We start from the raw sequence: 22,682 nt of genomic DNA, 5'->3' as shown, positions 1-22,682 counted from the left end.
GCCAAGGTTCTTGAAAGTTTTGTCACAGATTTTTTATCAGAAATTTAAAAACATAATCTCAACTAAGCAGCATGGGTTTGTCAGGGGTAGGTCCATTACCACTAATTTGTTGCTTTACCAAACAGCTTTGTCGGGGACCTTGGAGAGCGGTATGTCGGTTGATTCCATATACAGTGAGAGCCAAAAGTCCGGAATAAATTCATTTAAAATTCAGGGGTATGTTAAAAAAAAAAAACGCTCGGACACGTCGATTTTTATTTTTAGCTGCGGGTTTTCTTACTATAATTTTATGTATACAGGGTGTCAGGTCCAAAAATAAGTTACGACCATCAACTTCAATTTTTGAAATGGAAATACCAATTTTTTATTCTGTATTCTTAAAGAACAGAAAATCTAGACATATTTCATGTATAATGTCCTATACCTATCTTCATTTGTTTTTGAGTTATTGACAGTTGAAGATCCGCATATTTCCACTTTTGACATGTTATAAAATCCAAACGGTTAGACATAGACAAATGCGGTTTGCACTTTTTATCGAAGCTTTTTTAAAACCATCTGTTGACACTAGCTAGTTAGTGTCAACAGGTACTGAGAAATTTACGGTTGAATTTTTGAACATACAATAATTCATGCAACTATGTAACACCTTTACGTAATGTAAACTTAAGGTAATGTTGACATCATTTTTTGAAGTGACAGGTATCAAGCAGTATTATCCTTGTTTATTGTAAAATTTAATGTTGCCTGAAAAGATGAATAAGTTAAGTAAAACTAAGAGAATAGAAATACTAATTATAATAGGATGTGGTGATCGCATTAGGACCCAACACCAGGTTTGTGAAATGTTTAATACCAAGTATCCTGATAAGACAATATCTCAGTCTACCGTTAGCAAACTAAAAAGAAAATTTAGGGAATTAGGGAATTAGATCGACCCAGATCGGGTCGTCCCTCAATTTCCGAGGAAAAGAAGTTAAATGTTGTTTAGTCCATTGAAGAAAACCCTCATACACCGCACTAGATAACGTTGTTGGAAAAACATCTTTAAGAAGGATTTTGAAATAGGCAAAATATCATCCCTATAAATTAAAATTAATCCACGAACTTAACGAAGATGATACAGATCGTCGATTAGAGTTTTGCGAAACTATAATGAATGTCTGCCATAACGACCGTCTTTTTACTCGTAGAATAATTTTTTCTGACGAGTCGACCTTCTGCCTCAATGGTACAGTGAACAGACAGAACTGCCGTTACTGGTCTTCCTCCAATCCAAATTGGGTGATTGAAGCTCATACCCAATATCCTCAATATGTGAATGTTTTGGGCCGGCATTATCAATGACAGAGTCATAGGTCCATTTTTCTTCGAAGGCACCTTAACAGGTCAACGTTATTTGGAATTCTTAAGGAACGAACTGATTCCCGCTCTATGTTTGATGTTTCCAAATGCAAATAATCCCAATATTCCAGAAGCTTCAATTTGGTTCCAGCAAGATGGCGCGCCGCCACACTTCAGCAGAGCCGTGCGCCAATATTTAAGCGAGGTATTTCCGGGTCGATGGATTGGGCGAAGGGGTCAATTGGAGTGGCCTGCTAGGTCCCCCGACTTGACTCCTTTGGACTTTTTTTTGTGGGGTTATTTAAAGCATAGGGTGTATGTAAATAAACCCAACAATTTAGAAGAATTGAGAAATAATATAAGAAATGAGATTCAACGAATACCTCAAGAAATGATACGCAACGTTCTGAGAGAATTCGAATCAAGACTCGCTTACTGTCAAGAAGTTAATGGGGCTCAATTTGAACATTTAATTCGGTCTAGATTAGAATAGTTTCTTTTTGTTTAACGTTTATACAATACTTTTGATTAAATACATTAATATTTTGAATGTTTTTTAGAAATTCAACCGTATATTTCTCACTTTGAAGTAAAGTTTTGAAGTTTTAAAATTTTGAAGTAAGTTTTGAGTAAATTTCTCTGTTGACACTTACTAGCTAGTGTCAACAGATGGCTTTAAAAAAGCTTCGAATAAAAGTGCAAACCGCATTTGTCTATGTCTAACCGTTTGGATTTTATAACATGTCAAAAGTGCAAATATCCCGATCTTCAACTGTCAATAACTCAAAAACAAATGAAGATAGGTATAGGACATTGTACATGAAATATGTCTAGAATTTTCTGTTCTTTAAGAATACAGAATAAAAAATAGGTATTTCCATTTCAAAAATTGAAGTTGATGGTCGTAACTTATTTTTGGACCTGACACCCTGTATACATAAAATTATAGTAAGAAAACCCGCAGCTAAAATTAAAAATCGACGTGTCCGAGCGTTTTTTTTTTAACATACCCCTGAATTTTAAATGAATTTATTCCGGACTTTTGGCGCTCACTATATACTGACTTTTCCAAGGCCTTTGACAGGGTTGATCATTCTCTCCTGGTTGAAGTCATATCTGTCTGGAAGAACACATATTGTAAAGATAAATAACTTTTATTCTAGTCCTTTTCCAGTGACTTCTGGGGTTCCTCAGGGTGCCCATCTTGCCCCTTTTTTATTTAATCTTTTTATTAATGATGTTGTTCATTGTTTTGATTATTGTAATGTGTTGCTTTTTGCTGATGATGTTAAGATTTTTAGAATTATAGACAGTAACTTGGCACATCATGCACTTTGTTCTGATCTTCACAAGTTTGAATTATGGTGCAAGAACAATAGAATGGTCCTAAATGCTAAAAAATGCAAATATATTCAATTTACCAGGAATTTTAGTCCACCATTTCATCAGTACCATCTAATGAGTTCACTTATTGAGAAGGTATCAGAGATACGTGATCTTGGGGTGCTTTTTGATTGCAGACTAACTTTTTCAAAAAATATTGAAAACCTGTGTAATAAGGCTTACAAAATGTTGGGTTTTATTAAGAGGCACACTCATGATTTCAGCAGTATTGATTCCATCAAACTTCTGTATTTTTTTATTGGTTCGCAGTCAACTTGAGTCGAATTCATGTACATATATGGTCATCTTATTATGCTAAATATATAATGTATCTAGAAAAAGTTCAACGTAAATCAGGGTCGTATCTGAACCAAAATTTTGGGGAGGTTAGGCCAGTGACTTTTGAGAAATTAGGGATAAAAAAAACATTAATTTATAAATAGGTTTTACTAACTGTAGTTCTGCAGATAAGGTATCTAGGTCCAAAAATTCCTCATATAGTAACAAGTCTTCTATTTTTACTATGTGTGTTTCGCACATATTTGGTACTAGACAATATAACGATGAAAGTGATTTTTCGTGATTTGCAAATCTTGCAGATAGTTCTTCTATAAATTGATCAAAAAAAAGGAATTGCCACTGTGATTCGAAAATATTCCTCTGCAGTAGCTACCATGGCATTAGAACGGTTCTGCTGTTGTGAAACTATTCTAGGTATTTTTATGCATTCTTCATCATCTATAGACTTTATAATAGCTTCAGATTTTTTACAAATATTTTTGAATTCTTGATCTATATTCAGTCGCATATTCCTGACCTGACTAATAACAGTATTCACATGCTCAACAGCGCTAAATAGATCAAAATCCACAGTCTGGAGAATTCTGCATAACGGTAGAGTAAAAGCAAATAAAGTGGACGCTGTTAACATACTGATGATAAACTCACTGGTCATAATAGCTCGAAGGAACTGCAAAGCTTTTGAAGAAGTTTCGATGTCTCTTACTTGTTTTAGTTCTTCTAATGTTTCAATAATGGGTTTAAAAACTTCAGTAAATCTAATTAGTCCATCATGATTTTCCACCCACCGAGTTTCACACATGGATGTTAACTTAGTCCATTTACTATTTGGAACATATTCTTTAATTTTATTTTTTAATATCTTAGTGCGTATAGCTGATATTTTTATAAAATTTGCAATAGATTTTATTGTTCCAATACAATTTCCGATACTCTGAACCTTACAGGAATGGGCAAGAGCTAAATTTAAAGAATGAGCACTACAGTGCACATATATTGCTGCTGGATATTTTTCTCTAATTATAGCCTGGACACCTTTAAAACTGCCACTCATTGCAGCGGCCCCATCATAATCCTGTCCAACCATGTAAGTGCAATTCACTCCAAGTGCTTGTAAACTTTCCAGCATTACTGTCGCTAAATTCTTACCAGTAGTATTCTGAACAGCTACAAATTTCAAAAAATCTTCCTTCAATGTATAGGAAGAGTTGTCGACATTTTTATCAAAATCTATATATCTTACACAAAGGGATAATTGTTAACACGAGAAATATCTGTAGTTTCATCCATCAGAATAGAAAAATATTTTGCCCTGTTTATTTTAACTACAATTTCATGTTGTATTATTTCGCCACAAATTTTGATTATATTATTTTGAATTATTGGGCTTATGTATGGATGGATATGATTGGATATGATGTATGGCAAAGTTATGGATCCAGACTCGGAAGTTCCTCGTAAAGCTAACTCTTGACGGCCACATAAGATAATTGTCTCAATAATTGGTACTAGCTTTCTTCTGTTTTCTGCAATTTGCTTGGAACGGCTGGAATCGAGTTGCATCATGATATCTGGTGCAGATCTATTAAAAGTTGCAATAAAGTTATCGGCAAAAACGGAGATATTTTTGTGATAGTCAATTTTACCATGTTGAATAAATCCCTCAATAGCATCTTTCCACTTGTTAAAGGTTTTGCAACTAAAGCGTTAAGCTTCTGATGATCTCTTTTTCCACTATATTTACATGAGAAAACTGCACAATATTTATACACTGCACCTTGTTCGTCTTTGGCAGTGTAGCTAAGCCACTGAAAGCGTTTTAGCCACCCCAATTGAAATTTTAAGTTTCTTTTTTTAGAAATAGGAAACTTATATTTTTCATCTGGAATCCATCCAGCCGTCAATAGTTTATATTTAAGAGCATCATCAAGTTTTTTAACAAAACACCAACCGATGTCTAACTCATGGATATTATCTTCAGATGTTGCGATTTCATCTTTATGCATCAAATTTACTGTTTGGCTGCAACTTGCCATTTCGATTTAATTTTTGAAACAAAATTATAAATTTAACCCTCATTTACATTGGAATTTCAAACCAAATTAAGTAAGTTGAAATTGACAGATTTACGCTTGCAGGGTCCAAGCAAAAATTCTTACTTGACATTTGACCGCAATTTGTAATGTAAATGGTTGTAAGAGTTTCTATTTGACAGCAGAAAAATTTCAATGTAAATGGGGTTTTAATAAAAACTGATAAATATCCCAGTGACAATGAATGGAAAGACTAAAATATATCAATGAAAGCTCTTCACCTATAGATTAGCCATCACCTACTTATTTTATGCCTAAGCAACTAACTCATTTTTACAAACAAAAAATATTAAAAATGCTCGAATCGTAGTGCTACCATGGCGGTTCCCAAGCGGCAAAAATATGAAAACAGAACCAGTGGCGATCACGCCGATAGTCAAACACATCGGGGGCGAGAGCCGAGAGCAGCTTGTTAAATGATATTCGGGCCCATTGGTGGAAATTTAATCCTTGAAAGTTGTGCCTGCGGGTTTCATCTAGTGTTTTAAAATCAGTTTTAAATTTTGTATCAAATTATATGCATAACTCATGTAGCATAATCTATAGGTACTAACTAATCATTTTAAAATAAAATATACGTAAATTTGTGATGCAACGATGACTTGTATTTTTTTCGTACTTTTTTTGTATATTTTTCTACCTATTTTTCATTTAGTGTAAAAAATGCGGAAACGTAATTATTTATAATTCACGGAGGACAGGTTGATTATTATTCACTTTAGATAAAAAAAATGCAGATTACCTTTTGTCCTACTGCTGTCAATTTGAAAATTGCAATGTCTATTTACAGTGTTTACACATTACACAAACACTATTATTATTCGTCTATTAAATAATATTATATTATAAATAGTAACTATTAATCAACAAGTTAGTACACAGTATAATATGGTAGGTACATAAGATTTACTCCTAAAAGTCCTAACCTAACCAAAAAATAATAAATAGACGAATCTATTGATCTTCAGTCATCACCTAAAACGTCACCCGCGAGCTTAACGGATTTTTTTTACGATTCCAGACTATTGTGAGTTTATTTTTCGTTCATTTTTAATAAAGAAAAAGTGATTTTGCACTTTAGAAATTTCCTTTTTTGACCAATAGAGTGATTTAAATACTATTTTTACTTATTTTAATTAATTTTGTATTGTTGACCGTGATTAAGTAAATTTAAAAAAAAGAGTTATAGTTACCAGTCGTTTCAATTTTATTTTACGTTATAAGATTTTCGGGGGGGGTTTGATCCCCCAAACCCCCAAACCCTCCCCCCCCCCCCAGATACGCCCCTGACGTAAATTCATAAGATACATTGCTTACAAGCTTAATATTTCCTTGTATTGATATTAATTACAGTGAAATGTATAGATTGCTGAACATTGAAAAGTTGGAGACTCGACGTAAAAACTGCGATATTGTCACAACATACAAGATTCTTAACAATGTAATACAGTCTCCTGAGTTGTTGTGTCAGCTTAATTTAAATGTTCTTCCTACTACAGTGCTCAGACAGACTAGATTATTCTACCTTGAACAACAATGTACACTGTATGGTGAAAACTGTGCAATAGGTAGAATGATGATTAACTCAAATAGTGTCAGAATAGATTTGTTTCATTGTTCTCTGAGTTCACTTCAACGAGTTTTAAAATCTACTTAAGTGCAATATAATTTTATATTTTGACTTTGCTTAAAGTGTGTCTTCTTTTCTATTGCAGTTGTTGTCCTTATATTTTATTTAATTTTATTGATGTTACCTGTTATCTGTTATTTATGCTAGATATTTAATGATAGTACTAATACTTCAAGTGCTTTATTGCGATATAAAATCTTATTTTGTTGAATATTTTATATACTATATTTATTTTGTAAATTGGTTAATTACCGTAATATATATACTATATATACTGAACTAAACGATATTATATTACATTATTATTATTTTTACTTTAACAAGTTTTTACCAATAACATGTTAACACTTTCGTTTTTTTTAACTCTTAAAAATTTGCTACTTGTAAACAATATTATAAGCTCTTATCATTCACTGTTATATCATGGTTTTATCCTCTAGAAGTCCTTTATCTTGAGTAATGTGTACACAAATATATTTAAAAGGCCCTGAAGTTATTCCCAAAAATATTGAGATTCTTTGCCCAATTCTCTTTAAGTATATTCCAATTATTTTGGCAAAAAATTGTACCAACCAAACATATAATTTGATTTAAATTCATCCGGAAATATTCTCTTAATGTTCAAGGTGTAACTTGCATAATTATCTAAATATTTTTTTAATCAATAATTTTGTAGGACCTTTTTTCATATTTTAGGGTAGACCAAAGCATTTAAGGATGACAATCAATGAAAACGGTCAATGCAGATTACAACACTATTGGTTCCAATCGATATACGAGATGCTGGAAAATTTTAGGACCCGACCAATTCCCTTGGAAAGTGGAGGAAATTCAGATGTAACATTAACCGATTATATTCTCAATCCTAATGCTAGGCAGCAGGTCAGTATAGTGGTGAAAAGAGAGTAACTTGATTAATTTGAATGTTCAGAGAATGTTTTTTTTTGTGAATTGAGAATGTGGTGTGAACAGATTAATTTTAAACTTGAAAAACTAAACAGGACTTATGTTTTTTCTTTCAAATTGTTCATTTAGTTCTAAGGGTTCCAGATGGTACAATGTGAGATACTTGTTTGAGATTGCATTAAAAATAGTAAAAGAGCTGCTCGTTAAAGCATTTCTGCAAATTTGAACCATTTTTTTCAGACGAACTTATTATTTATTTATTTAAATAAATAAATATTAAATAAGAAAATCTCATCCATTTTTCACAAAGAGACCGACGTATACAACAGACGAAAAACAATGACAAACACAAAGTCACGGTCTCACAACATTTACTTAAAGCTACACGTGTTTCGCTCTATTCAGAGCATCATCAGGCCTAAAACAATAATAATTAGTCTTAAAAGAAAAAAAGAGGACATTAAAAAGACTAAAACCTCAATGTTACGTGTGGGAGGTGAAATTCCCACCGTACAGATATATTAGAAACTGATTCCAATATCAAGCTTTATCAGAAAGCATCTATTTTTTCCATACAATAGCAACTGTATTATCTAGGACACTGGGTGGCAACTTTGAATAAAAAACCGCTTTATACACAAACAAACTAATTATTTAATTTCCAAGAAATAAATGTGGCAACATAGGATATCAAAATATTTAACAGAATTCACATGCACCCTCTCTTATTCACTCATAAAAACCTTATCTTTATGAAAGCTACAAACTAAAACTAAATAATTACAAAAATGTTGACATTTGCAACGAATTATGTCAAAGCCAAAGTAAACACAGTTGGCACAAAATAGTTATTACATAAAAATGGTTTCAAAACACTTACAGTAGTCTGTAAATTCCAGTATTTATACTCCAAACAGGACACTTTTTGTTTTCACTTTTTACAGGTTGTTTGCACTCACTTCTTTTTGTTTACTTGCACCTTTACACCTTTAACACTTGTTTGTTTGCTTTACTACATATTTGACATTACAAAGAGTACAAAGCTACAAAGACCCAATCTGTATACTTAGTCACCCAGCACAAAGGTTACCAACTTGTAATTCTTCCAGGCTAGAAATTTACGGTTTTCGTGGATAAATTAAATTGATTTAACTGACTCGTTCACAGGTTTAACTTCATAATTAAAAACCCTTCAACTGATAACTTGTATAAAAGTTTCTTGGGGCAGAAACTATTAATTTTAAAAACAAAACATCACTGGCGCGTGAAAATCGTAAGAGAAACGATTAGGCGGGTCGAGACGTCACCCTCTTGAGCTTTTGTCAGTAACTCGACTACTGGTCACTGATCGGTCAATATTACATTTTTGCATCGCGCTGCTTGGTTCCGGGTAACCTTTTTTTGTACGACGGCAAAACTTAAACGGGGCGGCTTCTTTGACTGCGTTATTTATAGATTTTCTTTTGACTTCGCACAGCTTTGTCGTGCCGATTAGACTACGTAAAAAGCAATGTGAGAAAGGAAGATATGCAAACATATTTAAGTTAAATTTAAAATAAATGGTTGCGTTGTTCGCAACACTCAAAAAGCCACTAACGTTGGCAAAACAGTAAATAAACATACATTTAAGGTTAGGATGACTATACAATTATTTAGAACCAAAAAAAAAAATAATAAAAAATAAAAAATTGTAAAATATCACACCTATTGGGAATCGAACCCGCGACAACAAGCTTACAAGCCAGAGACTATAACCTATGGGCTACCGGAACACTGAGGAGAAGTTCAAAACATTTGTTGTTAAGCCAAGGCATTCTAACACAATATTAAACTTATTTCAGTTGGAAGAGATGTAAATATAAAATTGATTAAATAAGATTATTAAAAATAAGGTTGGGTTCAAAATTAAATACGTCGTTAACACAGACAAGAACAGGACTCTTCTTGGCTTTAGTAATTTCCATCCTCTCCAGAAGGTCAAGCTTTTTCCCTTTAGGGCATTCATGAAGTATTTCAGCTCCGACCTCTGGGGAAAAGTGATGTGTGGAAGCTAACAGGTGATTCGCAAACGCTGACTTTGTATCACGAACGTCTGTATTTTTAAATTTCTCAAACAACGCTTCATGTTCTTTCATTTCATTCTTCTTCCATGTTCTTTAACGCGTGTAGAAATTTTTCTTCCAGATTGGCCAATATATACAGCGGTGATATTTACCGACTTTTACAAAGAGCACCTTTTTTATGTAAAAAGCATAGGAACATCATAATCTAATGCCCAAATGGGCAGAAATTAAAGTCTTAAAGAAATGAGCCTAAATTTACCAAATACCCCCCTGATTCTGAAGCCTCTGGTAAATTTTTTTTTATTTAGTAGGTTCAAAAGAATAAACGTACTAACAATAATTTACCTCCCAAAATTGGTTGCAATAGCTAAAGTAGTTCCGGAGCTATTAAAAAAAACTAGTTTTTAAAGGTTATTTTCAAAGAGCTCTAGCTCCCTGAGGACGCTTTTCCGGACCCATGTTTATATGAACTTTTGTTTTTCTTTTGACGTTTTCTATCTGCCCTAGAAGTTTGTAACATGATGATAGAAGTTTATAAGATCAATGGTTATGTTTTTGTATGTATGTTCGTATTTTATATTTGTGTCTTAAATATTTCTTTTTTAATTTTAAATTTTATACTTGTAGTTTGTGAGTTTTAATTTTTCTAGCTTTGTTAAAAACATTTTAATGTTAAAACAATAAAGCAATATTTGACTTTGACTATAATAAAATGTTGTACTTACATTATTATTATTCTTGGAGCAAACATTTCACAAAGCTTTCCCGCACGCATTTTCATATTTAACGTAGCGTATCGCAATTCGAGTTAAGCCGAATAAAATTTTATAAATAACGTCCGTGGTCGCAGTACATTTGCGATATCGCGCGCGGAATATTTTGTAAATTAAAAAATCAAAATTCTGCATAATTTGTGTAGATAGGATTATTACAGTCAGGTTTTTTAAATTAAATAATAGGTAAAAAAAAATGTATGTAATATGTTATTATTTAATCGACACCGTGTTTATTATTACTATTTAATAAAACTATTAATATTTAAAATGTAATCTAGACTGTAAATAGATTATTAATCGATTATTATTATTTTTAGACTTAAAATCTTTTTAACCTTAAAATAATGTTTTTCATAAAATGTAAAATTAGCAGTAAACTTTTAAGCGAGTTCAAAATTAAAAAAAAAAACATTTTAAATAGTAAAATATTTTATTAAACATAGGTGCGTACTTTCAAAAAATCCTTTTATTCACAAAAAATTATTTTTCACATTTGTTGTCCACCATACTTATGTTTTTTCCACGCATTCTGCTTGTACTTTTCTTCGTCCAGTTATGAGAGTTTTTCGCCTTGCAATTGATGTTGGCTGAACTCCTATCTTTTTACCCTTCCATATTGTTTTTGTAAAGCTTCGTTTAGTGGTGCGACATTTAGAATCATTTGATTTAAATAAGGTATAAAGGCTACTTATCAAACTGGAACTAGAGTTTATGTTTTTTTGGAAGGACGTTATACGAGTCTGAATTGCTGGTGAAAACCCAAGCGGATCATCTCTTAATCCTGTAACCACTTTCTCATTAAGATTTCTCATAAAATCTTCCCATAAGGTTTCTGTTGCTGAGATGTCGTTAGAAATATTGGAAGCTCCGCGAATGGTGGTACAATCCAAAACTTCATCGTTAGTGTTTTTCGAAGTGGATGCTTGACTGTTACATAAATCCATTGTAGGGTGAATTATAGACTTTCCTTGATTCACTGTTTCAATCACTGCCTTTAATGGCATTAAAAGTTCTTCTGGAGGTTCCAATCCAGTGGCGATTTTGAAAAATAAAGTTTTATTTTTGTTTATTAAAATGTTAAAAATGTTGTTTAGTTCCCCATTATTTAAAATAATATATGATTGATGTTTTTGAAACTTTTCCGGAGGTTCCTATAGGGCAACTACAAACACCAATACTTAAATCCACAAAACATTTATCTTCCATTTTACTATCAAGAACACAGAACTTCATGTCTTTAATATGCTTAATTTGGCTAAACGAAACATCGTTCGCATTTGGACACAGTCGGTTAATAGTATTTTTTGTAACTTTATTAAAACATACATCAAAAATTCTTTGTTTGTAGTAACTTTCGAAGGCAGATGTAACAAAATCAGCTGGGATAGATTATATGCTTTTGTTCGTTCTAGAGTGTTAAGAAAATTCGCTACTTTAAATAATATTTAAGTTTAATACATTTTTGACCGTACGAAAACTCCTTCTTCTTGCGAAAAGAGCCAGACGGTTTTCCGAGTATCTTCTTCCCGGCTTGAAAAATAACATTTTGTACGTATTTGGTAATTTAGTTAAGTTTTGGTTGTCGATTAGTATTCGTTACGATGACATAAGTTTAAGTCCGTGGCCGTCGTGGATTGTAACGATATTTTATATCGGCAGAATTTACCATTTTATGTGTTTTAATACCGTGATAAATATTAATTGAACCAGTGATGTACAGTCTGTGTTTTTAACGAAATAAAAATCCGATTAAGATAAATTTGAGTCGCTTTTATTTCAAACATTTTTGGTCTTCGAGCTCGGATTTTTTATTTTTGGGTCCTTCCATGTGAACTTTTAGTGTTTTCGTGCATGGTGTTGCACGATTGGTTCTTGGATTAAACGGTATTAATTGGTAAACACAATTTGGGGATTGGAAAGTGAATTTGTTGTGTGAATTCCAGTGTGGACTTTCCAATTGTAAATAGTCAGGCCCGGACTTGGAATTTTGTTAATTTGGGAATTTGTCTATTGTGAGAGGCAAGTTACAAATAGCTGGCTTATTAAGCGTTTTGCTGTGGATACTAAACGCGCTGTGAAGAGCTGTACGCTATTTGAAGGGTTTATTTGTGGGAACCCAGGAGGTGTTGGTAGCTGGTGCTGGTGGCCTTATTCCTTATTGTGTGGGCTCTTAAGCGGCAAGTGGCTTAAAAAAGTGGACTTTTTTGGACAGTGCTTCGTAGTGTGGAGTGTGCCGAGTAAGATTTGGTGAAAAATAGTAAAGAACAGGTAACATAGGTTAAGAAATTTGTGGCCTCTATATTACTATAAATTTTGTTGCATATTTGTGTTTGCGTTACGTATTAGGATACAGGGCTTTTATATAGAATTGTACAATGGAGGAAGAGCTTAAATTGTTAATTAAAAAGCGAGGGGCTGTGAAGGGGCGAATCACTCTTTTCAGAAAATATTTGGCAGAAATTGAGGATAAAGTTTCTAATTTGGGGGAAAATGAGCTTTTAGATGAAACCCTTCTTATAGAGTTAGAAACTAGATGTAACAAAATTGAGGAAATCTTTGAGGAGTTTGAGGGTTATCAAACTGAGATAGAATTAAATTCTAATGAAGAAGATTTTGAATTGAGGCTTAGTGAGAGGGATGCTTTTGAAAACGATTATTTTAAAGTGGTGAGTAGGGCAAAAAAGATATTAAAATCTCGTAAGGACGGAGATAATAAAAGCGATATTTCGAGTGTATCTGAGGCACCCTCAAACATGAATTCTGGGGCAAGTTTAAATGTGAACAACGCGGTTGGCAATGTGGTTACAGAAAATCTTTCAAATAGTGTTAAATTACCGTTAATTAATATTCCAACTTTTGATGGGTCTTATAATAAATGGCTGGAATTTAAAGACACATTTGAGAGTTTAATCCATAAAAATCAGGGTATAAGTGAAGTACAGAAATTTCATTATTTGAGGGCGCAGTTATTGGGGTCTGCTAAGCAAGTAATCGAATCTATTGAGTTTAGCGCCGTAAATTACAACATAGCGTGGGAGTCATTATGTAAAAGATTTAATAATAAAAGAATACTTATCCAAAACCACATTTCGGGAATTTTTGAGGTTTCTCCTTTGCGACATGAGTCTTCTGAGGGCTTGAGAAACTTGTGTGATACGGTGTCGAAACATTTGCGGGCATTAGAAAATTTGGGTAGACCGGTGCAATCTTGGGATGATTTAATAATTCATCATTTAGCCTCTAAGTTAGATCGTATTAGTTTAAAAGAGTGGGAGAGTCTTAAGGTTAAAAATGAAACTCCTTTGTTGTCAGATTTTAAAGAGTTTATTAAAGGTAGGGCTGATCTGTTGGAAACTCTAGAACATTCTAGGAGTCCCAAGGTAGAGAAAGATCACATTTCAGGTAACTGGCGTAAACCCAAGGAACAAAAGGCATTTTTAAGCGTTGGTAAGAAGTGTCCAGTGTGTAAAGACCTTCACGAACTTGTAAATTGCAAAAGGTTTTTGAATTTCCCTGTTCCAATTCGAGTTAGTATTGTAAAAAGAAATAGGCTTTGTATGTGCTGCTTTTCCTCTAATCATTTTAGTATGAAGTGTACTGCACCTAAGTGTGCAACATGTAGTATGGATCATCATACATTATTACACTACTCTAGGGCCTCCTTAGAGGGGAGTAGTGCTCAGGTAAATAAGGGCCAGGAAGTTGTTGTTAGTACTACAAGTGGAGGTACAGAGCAGACTACTATCACTATGTCTACGAGTAGCGGTAAAAATTGTGGGTATCGCGGCCAACAGGTTTTGCTCTCAACAGCGGTGGTCAAGGTTAAGGATGTCTATGGTGAACTACATGAATGCAGGGCTTTATTGGATTCGGGTTCGATGAGCAACTTTCTGACTGAAAAGATGTATAATAGGTTAGGGTTGCAGGGTAAACCAGTCGATGTTTCTGTGGTAGGGATTAGTCAAAGCGCATGCAATGTAAAAAAAAGGTGTGAGGTTGAATTTTTGTCTAGTTTGGGTAACTTTAAGGCTTCAATCTCATGTTTAATAATTCCGAGCATAAGTGAGGAACTTCCACTTTATGAGGTCAATTTGAAGGCACTGAATATCCCTGAAAATATTCAGCTGGCAAATCCAGGCTTCCATATCCCAGAAGAGGTTGATATGCTGATTGGGGCTGGATTCTTTTGGAAACTCGTGCGAGATGGGCAAATATCGTTGGGCAATGGTATGCCATGCCTCCAAAATACATGTTTGGGTTGGATTATTTCTGAAGAGTTCCAAAATAATATATCTGGTGGGAAAAATTCTAAAACTGTTTGTAATTTTGCAATGAATTTCGATGTGCAAAATCAGTTGCAAAAATTTTGGCAATGGGAGGAACCAGGATTGACAAAAAATGAGAATTTGTCTTCTGAGGAGGTAATGTGTGAAAATTTGTTTGTTTCTACAACTTCTCGTGGTGAGGATGGTCGATTTGTGGTGACTATTCCTTTGAAAGATTCTGTAGATAAACTTGGAGATTCAAAACAAATGGCTTTGCAAAGATTATTTTCCTTAGAAAGAAGGTTTCAAAAAAGTGAGTCGTTGCGTAAGCAATATGGCGAATATATGGCCGAATATGAAAGAGTGGGCCACATGACTAAGACTAGTGATTTTCAGGAGGATGAGATGTCTTTCTTTCTTCCACATCATGGAGTGATTAAAGAGGACAGCTCTACAACAAAATTAAGAGTTGTGTATGATGGGTCGGCACAGTCAAGCAGTGGCGTCTCCATTAATGACTTACAATACGTTGGACCTAAAATACAGGATAATTTGTTGTCGATTCTGTTACGATTTAGGCAAAACAAGGTGGCATTTTGCGCAGATATTGCGAAAATGTACAGGCAGATTTGGTTGATGGATGATCTCATTTCCGGTTCGTCATCTCTAGAAGAGGCAATAGAGGTGTGTAAAGAGACTTCTAGTATTTTAATATCAGCAGGTTTCGAGTTAAGAAAGTTTTGCTCCAATAACAAGGTTTTTTTGAGTCAGATGGGTCCAGATAATCCAGATATAGAAGGGCATAATGTTGTGTTGGATCTAGGTGAAGGTGGAAAAACCAAAACATTAGGATTATTTTGGAACTGTTCTTTGGACGTTTTTACGTATAAAATTGGATCTTCGTTGAATAATGATGTGATAAGTAAAAGAAAAATACTCTCTGACATCGCTCAGATATTTGACCCGTTGGGTTTGCTAAGTGCCAGTATCATAATTCCTAAAATCATCTTACAGAAACTGTGGTTGCTTAAATTGTCGTGGGATGATGAAATTCCAATAGAGTTAAGGAATGAGTGGTTAAGGTTTAAAAGTGAAATCTTGGAATTTAATAGTCTTTTAATTCCCAGATTTGTGTCATGTGAAAATCCAAAAAGGATGGAATTGCATGGGTTTTCTGATGCAAGTCAAAATGCATTTGGGGCTTGCGTCTATATCAGAACCGTTGACAGTTTAGGTTGTTTGCAGGTTAAATTGCTATGTGCTAAAAGTAGAGTGGCACCAATAAAGGCTTTAACTATACCAAAATTGGAACTGTCAGCTGCATTATTACTCTCAAAACTGGTTCAGGAGGTTTTAGAATCAAAGGTGCTACATTTTGATGAAATGATTTTATGGTGTGATTCAACTGTAGTGTTAAGTTGGATTAGGTCGCCGGCAAATCAGTTTAATCAGTTCGTATCAAATCGAGTGGCTCAGATACAAACATTGGTAGATTGTGACAAATGGCGGTATGTAAAATCTGAAGATAACCCCGCTGATCTGGTGTCCAGGGGTGTCTTTCCATCTAAGTTAAAAAACAACAAGATGTGGTTTAATGGTCCTGATTGGTTGGGACAGTTGGAATATTTTGTTAAAAATGTAGAAATTGTGAGTTTGGATAAACTTCCAGAAACCAGAAAAAAGATCAAGGCTTATGTTTGTGTTGAGAATATTCCCTTTGAGCTACTTAATAAGGTTTCAGATTTTGATAAATTAAAGAGGATTTTTGCTTGGTGTAAAAGATTTGTGGATAACTGTAGGAGCAATAAACTTGGGAAATTGCGTCGTTTTGGAGAATTATCTGTGGACGAATTGAGAAATTCTGAGAGGGAATTAGTGAAAATTGCTCAAGTTGAAAGTTTTTCTAAAGAGTTGGCTGTTCTAAGGAAAGGTCAATTCATAAAAAAAGGTAAATTGTCAGGGTTAAATGCTTTTCATGACAAAGATGGTATTTTGAGAGTCGGTGGTAGGTTGAGGTTGTCAGGTTTTGAGTATGACAAGAAGTTTCCTGCCCTATTAAGTAGTAAACATATTTTATCCAGGCTAATTGTGAGGCACGAACATAAAATATTGCTACATGCTGGTCCTCAGATGGTATTGAGCTCCATAAGAGAAAGGTATTGGCCTATTGGGGGGAGAAATTTAGTAAAGAAAATAATTTACGAGTGTGTGGTATGTGCGCGAGTTAAGCCGTTATCTCTTGGGATTCAAATGGGCAATCTTCCAAAATCACGTTTAACGATTCAGCCTCCTTTTAATATTACAGGGGTGGACTTTGCGGGGCCGTTTAATCTCAAGATTGCACAAGGTCGCGGTAATAGATTATATAAGGGTTATATATGTTTATTTGTGTGTTTCACGACACGTGCCATACACTCAGAAGTTGTCACAAGTTTGTCAACAGAGGCTTTTATAGCCACACTTAGAAGGTTTGTCTCGCGTAGGGGAAAACCAAGTGAAATTCACTCTAATAATGGTAAAAACTTTTTGGGAGCCTCTTCAAAATTAAAAGAATTTGGTCATTTTTTAGAGGATAATCAATCCAAATTGGAAGGGTTGGTCAAAGATGAGGGTATAGAATGGCATTTCATTCCTGCCTACTCGCCTCATTTTGGAGGCCTTTGGGAGGCAGGCGTCAAAACTGTCAAATATCATTTAAAAAGGGTGGTTGGCAATCATAATTTAAGTTATGAAGACTTTACAACGATTTTGTGTCAAATAGAGGCCATTGTCAATTCACGTCCTTTAACTCCGATGTCATCCGATCCTCGCGATCTGGATGTAATTACCCCTGCGCATTTTTTAATAGGTAGGCGGCTTACCTCGGTACCTGATAAGAACTTACTTAGTGTTAGTGAAAACAGGTTAGCGCGTTTTGAAAAGCTGCAACAAATGCAGCAGAGCTTTTGGTCTAGGTGGTGTAAGGAATATGTGGCTGAACTTCAAAATCGTGTCAAGTGGAAGCACAGTAAGGACAAGTTAAAGGAGGGTGACTTGGTTTTGATCAAGGAGGACAATATTCCACCTTTGGATTGGCGAATGGGACGAGTATTACGGCTTTATCCAGGTGTCGATGGAACCAGTCGTGTTGCAACTGTTAAAACTTTACGTGGTGAAGTTACTCGTTCTTTTTCTAAGTTGTGTCCGCTTCCAATCGAAGCAGATATTAAATAACGGGTGCGTGTTGTTTGTGTAATGTGTTAATTTTAATTTAATTACGTTTAGTTAGGTTTACAGTTGTTTTGAGACTATGTTAGTATATGTCAACATAGTCGTGGTTGTAACTGTTTTATGTAAGAAGAAAGTAAGATATGTTAGGTGTTAGGGTTTATTATCTTACAAGTATTTTTTGGTTTGTTGAAAGTCTTGATTCTTTCAAGGCGGGGGGGATGTTAAGAAAATTCGCTACTTTAAATAATATTTAAGTTTAATACATTTTTGACCGTACGAAAACTCCTTCTTCTTGCGAAAAGAGCCAGACGGTTTTCCGAGTATCTTCTTCCCGGCTTGTAAAATAACATTTTGTACGTATTTGGTAATTTAGTTAAGTTTTGGTTGTCGATTAGTATTCGTTACGATGACATAAGTTTAAGTCCGTGGCCGTCGTGGATTGTAACGATATTTTATATCGGCAGAATTTACCATTTTATGTGTTTTAATACCGTGATAAATATTAATTGAACCAGTGATGTACAGTCTGTGTTTTTAACGAAATAAAAATCCGATTAAGATAAATTTGAGTCGCTTTTATTTCAAACATAGAGGGATGTCCTTAAATAAACGAAACATTACTTCTACAGTATTGTTTGTATCGCAACCTCTGGTTAAAAGATTTTTTCTATAATACAAAGCCCATGACTGTATGTTCCTAATTTTTTAATCTAAATATTTCTTATAATTCTCGAATTTATTTTTGGACTGCAAAGCTTCAATATTTAAGTCAAGTTCTTCCTTAGTTTGATCATATAGGACATTTTTAAATAGCTTATAATGATGTGGTCTTTCGTCTTTTGGTATATTATTACGCGCAATGTTAAGCCACTTCCAAACGGCTTTTAAGACGTGAAAAGTACAGAGAAGCATTTTGGATTCGGGCCAGTACTTTTGAAGAACCTTTCTCTCAGTCATGTCATCATCTGTAAGAATAATTTTTTGTGAGACATTCTGTAAATGAACATCTAATAAGTTCCTCTAACTGCCAAGTCGAACAATTATACACCCCAATGGAATGCCACCAATAGCAGATTGTGTTGCGAAAAAATATATGTTGTGATTTTGAACATCACAATTGCTTGTTGCATCTACAAAAAGAATTTCCGATGCTTGAATTAATAAAGTTGCAGACCGTTTCATTATAGAATTACATAAAGATATCGCATAATGATCGTCGATGTGACATATTTTATATGACACTTTATTGTTTGTTAGATTTTCTTCTAATTTTTTAAACATATCAGAACCTGTTCTCTCACCGTAATTCTCTTTTAAATGCTTTACTCATAAATTTTAAAAGTCTGTTTTATTTGGAAAATAATAACGATCGGCCGATAGCGTATTATATTCATCTTCCCATTCCTCCATTTTTTTTAAACAAAAACTGTGGTATGCAGATAACACTGAGTGGCCCCTTTCAAAATATTGCAATATTTCTTGTTTAGTGCTTTCACCTATACGACGTCGGATGAGTGCAGCAGCGCTAAGAGACAGTGGTATAATCGTTTGAAAGTATGCTTTTTGGCTTTTTCATGTGGTGTTCTTATGGTTCTGGTTATTGACCATATGACCTTGGATACCGCCATAAGTTCGGTAATCCATTTCTGAAATAAATTAAAACAAATTTTCCACAACCTAGGAATAATAAAATATACGATAATTTAAAACATTTACACACCTAATGGAAGTAATTAAATTATTTAGTTTACAAAGTAAATTGAAATCTTTTTAAAGTATTTAATTTATTATGCTAAAAATGTATGCCATAAGATTGACGCTTAAAAGTTATGATGGGAAAAAATTACTATACTAACTTCGAATACGTTGAACGCCACGCGCCACACACGTTTAAGTAAATTTGCACAAACGTAAGTTTGAGGCCTCGGAATCGAAAATTGAAAGTTTCTGGAGTCTTGTACAAGTCTAGACACTTGCGGAAAAATTTTCCAACACTTGTAAGTATATCCTTACGTGTATGACTGGCAACGAAAGCGTAAAACTTAAAAAAGGAGTCACTCTTAGATATATGTAAGTAGGTATAAAATATACAGGTTGTCCTGTAAATAGTGGTCCAAGCGAAAACTGCAGATAGATTAGACAATACCCCATCGGAATAACCCCATATAGGGTTAACAAAAGTGCAACGGTTTCCGAAATATTCGCATTTTTGATAACTTTTGAAAGGTAAAAAAAAGCCAGAAAATATTAAATTATTTGGTTGATTTTATTTTTAGTTGGATTTTTTATGGGATGTATACCAGAATTTCTTCGTAAACCATTTATCCAAGTAAAAAATTCGCAAAATCTGCAGAATATTGTTTCTTATAGAAGTGTGAAATTCCTGCATAAAAAAATAAGAATACCGACCTTGTCGTACTTAAGCTTAAAACCTTTTGCATTTAATGTAGACTTGGAAACATGATAAACCAATAAAAAAATGTATCTATCAAAAAATTCAGTCTTAGTCTTAAATTTCAGTCTTAGTTGCTTATCATCGATTTTTAAATATTCAGCACCAATTTTTTCCACAAAATCCATTTTTGTAAGCAAATACTGAATGAGCGTGCTGAAACGATTATTTTACTAGAAATTCTTAAATCACGTTTGATATTGCAGTACGCGATGCGATTTCGCGCGTGATTTATTAGGCCGCGTCGTGCAAGTTCGGACTGCAATACGTTACGTTAAATATGAAAATGCTTCCCGCACTGCTTTCGGTCACTTCCTCTTGCCCGAGGCCCGGTCGTAACTACTTCCAAATTTCGTTCGTCGTACCTAGTGTTCATTTTCTTTGCCAGCAGAATTTCGGGTTTTTTCCAAACCATCGTTCTGTCGACAAAGTACTTTTGCAATCTTTTTACGATGGAAATTAAAAAAAAAAGTAATGTAATTAAAAAAAAACCATATGCTATTTTTTCTTTTTGTGGTTAAGTTAGAGTAGCCTTTAGGGCTAGACTTCGCCATTACTTTAAAATCTTGTATTTATAATGTATATTTATTGAAATAAAAGCCTTTATTATTATTATAAATATTTTAGCTTCAACACTCCGGGTCGCGGCCTATTCCGGTGCCTGCGTCCGCTGCCGCGGCATCTACGCCCATGATGCCAAATCAGGGCGGGGCTGCGCCCACGTCCAATGGCGCCCCCGAAACCGTGGGCGGTGCGGGGCGACGTGCGCCCATTCCGGTACCGGAAGTGAGACAAGTGAGATAGATGTTAGACGTACATACACATGTTTATTTATAATTTAGATATTAGACGGTCGAGTATTTTGTTTGTATGTGTATATGTGTGTGTGTGTGTGTGTGTATGTGTGTGAGAAAGAAAAAGAGAGACTTGGTTTGTTTTTGGGTCAATTATTATTATTATTATTAAGATTGCGCTGTGAGGAGGATTTATTATGGATGTACAGGATGCCCCAAGTTTGTGAAACGAAAATAGTATTTGCGTTTTTTAAAGTTCTCTTGTTCATGGAGGTTTTATGGAAAGTACCTGAAGGAATTGTTGATTATTATTATGTGAATTTTAATATTTTGAAAAGTCATGAAAGAAGAATTTTATTGTTTTTAGTTTCATATGAATGCTGATGAGTTTTTTTGCCCAAAAGATTCTTACAAGTTTCCTTGTAAATGATTTTTACAATTTATTACATAGTCCAAAAATAATATAATAATACAGTAATGTATGGATAATCCGAACAGAAAGTTGGCAGACCCCGTTCGGTTTACCAAAACTTTCGGATTATAGGATTCATAATAAATGATTTCTATAATCCGAACAGGTTCGGTTTATAGATAACTTTCTTCACCATATAAATCACCATAAAACATATTTGTACATAATGGATTTAAAAACCTTTATTTATATGCATACATAAATGCATGTTTCAAAATAAAAATAAACTTAACAGGAAATCAATCAAGAGATTCAGTAAAAATTTTTCTAACAAGAAAAATATTTACGATTTTTAAAGAAAACAGTTATAATATAGACATACTTCACTGTCTCTTAATATTTTCTTTGGATAAAATGTCCAGAGTTCTTTGAACAGGTTTTTTGATGCTTAGATCGACAGCCTTCTGTCGAATTCTTCTTAGATGGATCACTTCATGCAGTGACAATTCATTTTCTTCCGCCCAATGTAGACACTTATCAAATGAGATCACCGCTTCTTCGCTGAACATTTTCTGTATAAGTTCATCCTCGTCATCAGGTTTTTGATTTTCTCCTGCGACATTAGCAATGATCTCATCATCTTCTAAGATCTCTATATCCAAATTTTCCTCGTCATCACCTCTTGCCCATTTTTAACTTCTGTTTTATCTATCAGATTATCAGCACGATTTACTTTGTTCACTAACTCCACTAGATCACTTCTTTCATCTGACAAAATAGAATTACATATTTCTCCTCATAAAGCATGCAGCGGTATTAAATCTTCTTCATCCGATTCATCCATGTCCTTGGCGGAAAGAAGTTGACACCACGATTTTCTCACCAGTTTTTCAGGCACTTGCTTCCAAGATTCGGCTAATGCAAACACAGCATCCTTAAGCGACACATTCTTTAAACATTGCGCAATGTTTTCATCATCTTGTGCAAGTACCTCTTACAGCAGCCTTTTTTGATATGTGATATATATTTTGGATCACATTCTGATCCATCGGCT

General features: G+C 34.0%; 1 protein-coding gene across 1 annotated transcript in view; it reads left to right on the top strand.

The window, feature by feature from the left end:
* LOC126750121 (SH2B adapter protein 1-like) overlaps positions 1 to 22,682 on the top strand; it is a 54,353-nt gene that overhangs the window by 8,380 nt on the left and 23,291 nt on the right. Inside the window, exons 7-8 of the mRNA XM_050459628.1 lie at positions 7,447 to 7,632; positions 21,050 to 21,217. Coding sequence (XP_050315585.1) covers positions 7,447 to 7,632; positions 21,050 to 21,217 — 354 coding nt within the window. The remainder of the gene's footprint in view (positions 1 to 7,446; positions 7,633 to 21,049; positions 21,218 to 22,682) is intronic.

The sequence above is a fragment of the Anthonomus grandis genome, chromosome 2 (assembly GCF_022605725.1).
Source record: "Anthonomus grandis grandis chromosome 2, icAntGran1.3, whole genome shotgun sequence".
Lineage (NCBI taxonomy): Eukaryota > Metazoa > Arthropoda > Insecta > Coleoptera > Curculionidae > Anthonomus > Anthonomus grandis.
Note: the sequence above shows the minus strand (reverse complement) of the source record. Positions and strands in the feature narration are given on the sequence as shown.